Here is a 7,673-nt window from a genome sequence, read left to right as displayed (position 1 = left end):
CTTTATTGTATCCTTACCATACAATAAAGTCGTCACCAGGTTGTCATATGAATCAGGAAGCGAAGTAAGAGGCAAAAGAGCCTTGTCATCTTCCTTCAACTTTTTATCAACCTTGTGGAGCTGATCCACAAGCCCGTTGAACACCGTGGTGTGTTCCAGAAGATGTCCGCCTTCTTGCATCTTCAGCCAGTACAATTGTCGCTTCAGATACAACCGGTTGGCCAAGCTTGTTGACATGTAAAGTTTTTTCAACTTCTCCCATAATTTAGGTGCATCTCCTCCTTTCATAACGTTAAATATAACGCTATCTACCAGACATAGTCGAATCGTGCTAACCGCCTTCGACTCTATGTCTTCCCACTCGGCACCAGTCATATTCTCCAACTTGCCATCATTTCCCTTCAATGCCTTAACCAATCCTTGTTGAACTAGGATGTCCTTCACCCTCATTTGCCATAGGGTGAAACTGTCCTTTCCGTCGAACCTGTCGATGTTGAACTGAGTAGAACTTGATTTTACTGTCATCTCAGATTACTTCGCACTTCATGGTGTAGCGCTCCACCTCGAACAAGAATCTTTCTACTCCCAAAGATCGTTGTAGCCGCAATCCAACCACAACACCCATGCTCACTCCACCTGACCCCAATGATCGCTCCAACCACGGCTCTGATACCACTTGTTGAGAAAATCCGCTGGACAATCCGGTTTGATCGTGCACAAATTAAACAGAAAAGTAAAATAAACAAATCAAGCCACAAGATGAATACCAAGATTTTACGTGGTTCGGCCAAGCCTACTCCACGAGCAAGAAACACGGTCTTCCACTATGAGAAAAACAATATACGAGGATTACTATGGATTAAACCAAAACTCAAAACCCTTTCCTTACTTCTCAAACCCAAGACCGAAGAGTAACCCGAGAGAAACCCACAAGTGAAAACCCAAGAAAAAAACCCAAGAGAAAGGCTCCAAAGGAACCCAAGAAAAACCCACTCTCTCCCTCCCTCTCCCTCTCTCTCTCTCTCTCTCTCTCTCTCTCTCTCTCTCTCTCTCTCTCACTTGAGAAAACCCACTACTTTTTTCCTTTTTGCCTCTTGCCTTTTCACCCAAGCAAGCTAAGGTGAGTGGGAAATAAGGCAACTTCCCCAACACAAAAAACCTAGACCTATAATAGTTTTTAAAATTGATTCTAAGTGCAAAACTGATTATTGGATTCAAATTGCATTTGATTTTTAGTACAACAATTAGTTTTGTACTCAAATTCAATTCTCATAATCCAAAACGAATAGAGCCTAAACTGAAGGGCACCCTTCCAAAAAAGGGATGAAAGGACGCCCCCATTGCTTGTAAATCACCAAAGTGTATTTAAATCACCAACTCTAATAGCTTAAGCTTTTGGAGAAATTAGTTGTTTCACAGTCCCCATGTATCAGGTGGCCTCCTGTAGTGATCTCAACCGTTCATCTGGTGTGACCCAAACAAGATGATAGGCTCTTCTGATTAAGAGAAATAATGAAGATGATGCAGTGAGGCGTGTCGTCATTTGAGTAGAATAATGAAGCAAGCCAAAATTGCATAGGTCTATCAATAATGCTCGCTTGGTGGGTCTCACAGTTGATCTCCCATGTCCTGAAAAAATCACATCGATTTGATCCCCCAGAAGTGTTTTTAGACCTTTGAAGGTGAACCCATATCTTCTTTCTTCTTTCTTTTTATCTTCAATTTGCAGGTTATTGATCTGATGGTTAGGAATTGTCTTCTCAAAGTAATTTAATCTTACAAGTTACATGTAGCTTGAGAACGACTACTCAGAAAGCTACTTTTGCCATCATGGTTAAAGCAATTTTTGGGTCCTACACTACGGCATAGCTTGCATTGGATCTAAGGAAAATGGGAAAAAATCAATGGAAAAAAGTTCTTGCAATTTTCTCTAAAAAAAGGGATATTTTAGATTTTTGAAAAAAATCATGGAAAATGGGACTGACAAGTGTTGGAAAATTCATTTTCCATGGAAAAAATTCCGAAAAAAAAGAAGGAATTCATTCATCCAAACAGCTTGTCTAACTACCAATGCAGCACAAGTACACCTAATGGGATTATTCCTCCACAATCAATTGGCAACAGTCTATTTATTTAGAGAAGAATTTCGTTTCAATTTCCCATTTGTAAATTACAGATGTCCTTTCCACACTAGAATTCCACTTTTTTTCTTCCCTTTAGATATAGAACATACTAACATACTCATTTTTGCAAGGGATTTGCTAGGCAATTTACACGGAAAACAACTTTGAGACTTAATTTTGTTGGAGATAATAGCCACCTCATATGCATTAAATGAATAAGACAAAATCTGCTAAAAAACGAGCCTGATTGGCTGTTCTCTCCTGCAAAGGTGAACCGCGAAATGGCTTTCTGCGGAATTGCCTAGCAAATCCCAGCAGCCCCTTTTTTCGGGAGAGAAGTGCCACCTCATATGATTTAAATGAATAAAACAAATCCAGCTATGAGGGGGCTCTTCTCTCCTAAAATGAGTGGCCAAAATTGCCTCAGACATTATATATTGTCTGTGCACGTGCACACAAATTGGGCCAGGCTTAACCCGAATGGGTTCAATCCGATTTCAGCTCGGGTTAGGTTGGCATTTCCTCCTGGTGGATTTGGTTAGGGCTAGGAAAAGCCAACCCATTTAATTTCTGGGTTGATGCCTTGGGCAACCCAACCCAAGCCAAATTTTTATTGTGATTTTCAAAATGTTGGGGCTATGATTTTTTTGTATTTTTTTCTACTTTTATTCCAACCCAACCCGAACCCAATCCGACCCATTTTGAAAAATCATGTTAGATAGGTTAGAATATGGCTGAGAGATCGGCTCTTGACCTGAGGCTCGGGTTAGGCCATGTTAGGCTTAGAGTTTGGGTTAGGGTTGAAGTAATGCTACCTCGGGTTAGGCTAGGACTGGCCTCGACCCGATCCGACTCAATCGGCCCAAGTTGCACCCGTAGTACTGTGGTGTCCATGGTATCATCAATACCATATACATGTGGTATCGGTGGATATCTATCTATCCATGATTGGAATTTGAATTTAAAGAGGGTTTGCATCAAAGAAATCAAGAGGCATAGTTGGCAAAAGGAAGGAGAAAAGAAAAAAGGAAAAGAGCACTCATTAGTTCTTCACTTTCCAATGAAATCTCAAAAGACCAACATGCTCTCAAGTATCCCGTTCTTCAAAAACCCACGAGCACTCTACAAAAACAAAATAAATAAAAATTAAACCCATGAGTAGAATTCTCGTAGTTCCCCACCTAGAACAACACCCACCTTAATAGAATAAAATTTAATTAATAAATAAGAGAGAAAAATAACAAAAGACTAACCTAAAAAGAAGATTTGCATTGTAGATAGATGATACAAATCTACATACAAGGAATCATTCATTTCCTTCTAAGAATCAATGGTAAAATAAAGTGAAAAAATCTAGAAAGAGGGAAGAACAAATTTCCAAAAAGAAAAAGAAAAGAAGACTAGCCAGTTGCTCGAGGCATTAAAAAGAAGCAAAAGCACTCAAGTTTGAAGGGTTTCCGGGAATTCCAGTCAATGAGTCAACTTTTACATAGTATGAATTTCTTTCTATTCTTTTCCCAATCCTACAACAAACACAACCTCCGACTTTAAAAGCCCAGTTAGCAAAAAAAAGAAGAAACAACATCACATAGAGAGAAACCAAGAAGAAGAAGAACAAACCACTCCAAATCTTCTTTCTCTTTGTTCTCTTTCTCTGTCAAGAAATGAAAGAAAAAGGGGGGAAAGAAAATAACCCATTAAGTAGTTTTGCTTGAATTGCTTCTCTTTCTACCCCTTTCTCCCATTAAACAATGAAAATGGCAGATTTTAATCATCTTTTCTCCTCAATAGGAAACACCCATCATTGCCCCCCAACCATCCTTTTCACATAGGAACCATAGCTTTTAAATCATTCCCTTTAGCCACCACCAACTTCTTCTTCTTCTTCTTCTCAAAATCTGTCTTTCTTGTTTGTTCCATGGATCCTTCTTCTACCTCTGTTAATGGGTTCTACTCTTTCTTAACGCGGGGTCTCGAGGATCTCGAACGCTCTTTCAACTCTACTAATTTCATGTCAATTCAATTCCTTCAACGGGTTCTCTCGCTCCTTCGATCATTCCATTCGCAACTCCACCAATTAGTCCAAAAACTTCATTTGCCTATGGGAGAAAAATGGCTCGAAGAATACATGGACGAAAGCTCGAGGCTTTGGGAGGCTTGTCATGTCATCAAATCGGGCATCTCTGGCATGGAAAATTATTACTCGGCCGGAGCCAATGTCGCCTCTTCCCTCGAAGGCCACCGGAATCCAACCCCTCAAATCGCTCGCCAGGTCAGTCTAGTACTTGGTTGGTTTTTACTACTTATTGTGCTTATTTGTTCTTCTTTATAAACAAACATTTTTTTTATAGATCATGAGAGCAATTTTAGTATGTCATAGAGAAGGAGTAGGATTGGAAGAGGAAAACAGAGTACTAATGGAGACTAGAATTCAACCCTTGTCTCTCCGATTCGACGAGAAGGTCTCTATGGAATCGAAATTCAATGGATTCAATGGTTTTAGGGGTGTTCTTTACGCGATGAGGAATGTGAGTTCTCTTCTTCTAATGATCTTGTTATGGGGATTGGTCTGTTGTTGGCCTGAATCAAGCTTTGGAAGGGGAATTGAAGCTTGCTTGATCTTTGGGTCGGCGTTTATGGTTTCAACCGCGAGATTACAACAAATGGTTGCTGCAGAGATTAATCGAATTGATGGGCGGCCGGGGATTTTGCTTTACGAATTTCGAAGGGCGAGGATTGCGATGGGTGAACTGAGAACAGATATGGACAGGAGAGCACAGGGGATAACAGAGTATGAATCAGAGGGTGGGGGAATTCGCGAAAGGGTCGAGAATTTGAAGGGTTGTTTTGGGATTTTGAAATCTGGTACTGAAAGTATTGTTGGGCAGTTGGATGATTTCTTTGATGAGATTGTTGAAGGGAGAAAGAAGCTCTTGGATATTTGCAGTCATAGGTAAAACAGAGGAGGAAGAAAAACAGTCTTTTTTTGGTGGGGGTGTTTTGTTTTCTTCTTTCTCTTTTGTTTTCCTTGTTTTGCAGCTACCCTTGAAGATTTGCAGAGAGAATTTAAAGAACACCCAAAAGAAAATGTGATTTAGGCCTTGAGGAAAGGAAATTTTGCTGTGCAGAAATACCCATATGCAGAGAAGGAAGCCCAAAAAAAAAGATTCTCATCAGCTCCAAATGGAAAGAAAAAAGGAAAGCTTCTCATTTGAAAGGCCTTTTCTCCCTGTAAAAAAAAAACTTCTATAATAGCTAAAGGAAGTTATTTTGCTTTGTCACATTAAAAAAACTGAGAGATGTATATGTGAAAAATATGAGAATTGGAATATAAAAATAGAAATAGAGAAAACCCTTTTCTGGTCTTGATTTCTTTTTCCTCTTTACACTTTTATTTGGGCTTTTTTAGTTCTTAAAATGACAAGGGGGGGGGGGGGCTGGAGATTCTTCTTAGAGTGCCTGAAATTTGAAAAGCAATTTTCTTTGAGGCTTTTGTCTGATTTGATTCCTTTGAAATGGATGCAGATCACTATGAAAGCTTCTTAACAGACTGACATGTCTCCTTCTTTTTAGCTCAAAACTGAAATTCATGAAAATGAATTTCACCCATTCTGCAGAAATTGCTGCCTCCCTTTGAAGTGAAGGTTTATAAAGAAAATTTGTCAGAAAAATGGCACTGACAAAGTGACAAGGTAGCCTTTGTAATATACAATGCACCCCCTATCTTTCTTACAAATGGGAAGTTTTACTGGCACCCATTATCTTTTCCAGCTAAGATGATGAGTGAAAAACAAAACCCAGATCCCACTTTAATGAGAATTTTGAATTTTTTGTTCAAGTTTTTTAATAAAACTTCAATAACATTCTAGATTTAAAAAAAGAAAAAGAAAAGAGAGCCAGATGTACAAATTTAAGATGAAAGCAACAGAAATCTGCACATTTATAACCCTTACATCAATGAGAAACTTTGAAGATAAGATTACATTCATGTTCAAAATAATCAATGTGATGAGATATAAACCACATCAAGGAGGATCTAATTTTCTTTCCAAGCTTGGTTTATATTAAAACAGTTTTCTTTCAAACAAAAAAGAAAGAAAGAAAGAAAAAAACTTTCCCAGTGTGTTTTTTATTTTACTGCCGTTAAATATCTTAGTCAGTGTATTCTAGTTCCTATTCTAAAGGAAGTAATAGGTCCACCTCCCTCTAGTGTATTTAAGACTACTCTTTTTACACTACAAGGGCGTGGCCAAGGGAAGAAATGGGGGCGACCAAGCAGTGCTCTTCCCTTTTCTAATGAGAAAAATGTTCCTATGGTTATCTAAAGATGGGTCCCACTATAAAAATATTTTATTTTTAGACTCTTACTTTAGTTATTATTAGGGAAAATTACCAATGGGGGACAAACATTAGGCAGAATTATCAACTGGACCCAGGCTCTTCAGAAATTACCAATGGGGGACAAAATCTGTCTTTTCAGTAAAAGCTGGACGAAAATATCCTTTGGCATATAAAACACATTTTGACTTTGGAAGGGGGTTTTCAAGTCTCTACGATTAGGGTTATTAGGTATCAAAATGGGGTTAACAATTTCATAACGAGGTTTTCAAGTCCCTGAAAATTGGCCGAGAGTTCTGGAGTTTTGGAAGAGGGTTTTCAAGTCTTTAGAAATGGGCTTATCTAGTATAAAAAATGGGGTTACCAATTTCTGAATGGGCTTATCAAGTCCTTGAAAATTGGCCGAGGGTATTGGAGTTTTGGAATGGGGTTTTCAAATCTCTAGGATTGAGGTTATCAAGTATCAAAATGGGGTTACCAATAACCCCAATCGTAGAGACTTGAAAACCCCATTATGAAATTGGTAACCCCATTTTGATACCTAATAACCCCAATCGTAGAGACTTGAAAACCCCCTTCCAAAGTCAAAACGTGTTTTATATGCCAAAGGGTATTTTCGTCCAGCTTTTACTGAAAAGACAGATTTTGTCTCCCATTGATAATTTCTGAAAAGCCTGGGTCCAGTTGATAATTCTGCCTAATGTTTGTCCCCCACTGGTAATTGGTCCTTATTATTAAACTAGGTCAAAGATATTTTTGTAGCAGAACTTAGTATTATTACAAACAGGTCGCTTTTATGACTAAAAGCACACCCCTTTTTAAACCCCCTCAGTGATCTCATTCATTTCAAACGATGGCTTCACCACTCATCACCACCGTTAATGAATCTGTAAGGTGGAGAATCTAGACCGTTCGTTCTATTTGATTGGTGACTTCAAATCAGAGAGCAAAAGTCCAATGTCCTAATTTTTGGACAAAATTGGTGTGACTTTGTACAATGAGGCCATTCAAAGTAGGGCCTATCCTGGTCAAGAAACCCATATTGACTCACCCATCTTCTTTATATTGTGGCTACTTATGTAGTTATGTACATAATATAAATATAATTCAGGGCCCATGCTATGCAAGGTTATAAAATGGTGGGCCGGTCCCGCCCCCATCAAAATATAAAGGGGAATGCTTTGGTGGGCCCATCATCTCCAACCAAAACCA

General features: G+C 38.8%; 1 protein-coding gene across 1 annotated transcript; it reads left to right on the top strand.

The window, feature by feature from the left end:
- The first annotated feature begins 3,493 nt into the window (after positions 1 to 3,493).
- Positions 3,494 to 5,490, top strand: LOC143888266 (uncharacterized). The gene is made up of 2 exons (XM_077392629.1): positions 3,494 to 4,395; positions 4,475 to 5,490. The coding sequence occupies exons 1-2, from the start codon at positions 4,042 to 4,044 to the stop codon at positions 5,078 to 5,080; spliced, it is 960 nt and encodes a 319-aa protein (XP_077248744.1). The 5' UTR covers positions 3,494 to 4,041; the 3' UTR covers positions 5,081 to 5,490.
- Positions 5,491 to 7,673: the final 2,183 nt, after the last annotated feature.

This window comes from Tasmannia lanceolata, unplaced genomic scaffold, assembly GCF_043159265.1.
Source record: "Tasmannia lanceolata isolate RefF3 unplaced genomic scaffold, GAP_Taslan_0.1 ptg000012l, whole genome shotgun sequence".
NCBI lineage: Eukaryota > Viridiplantae > Streptophyta > Magnoliopsida > Canellales > Winteraceae > Tasmannia > Tasmannia lanceolata.
The sequence above is the reverse complement of the archived record's forward strand: the minus strand, read 5'-3'. Positions and strand labels throughout refer to the sequence as shown.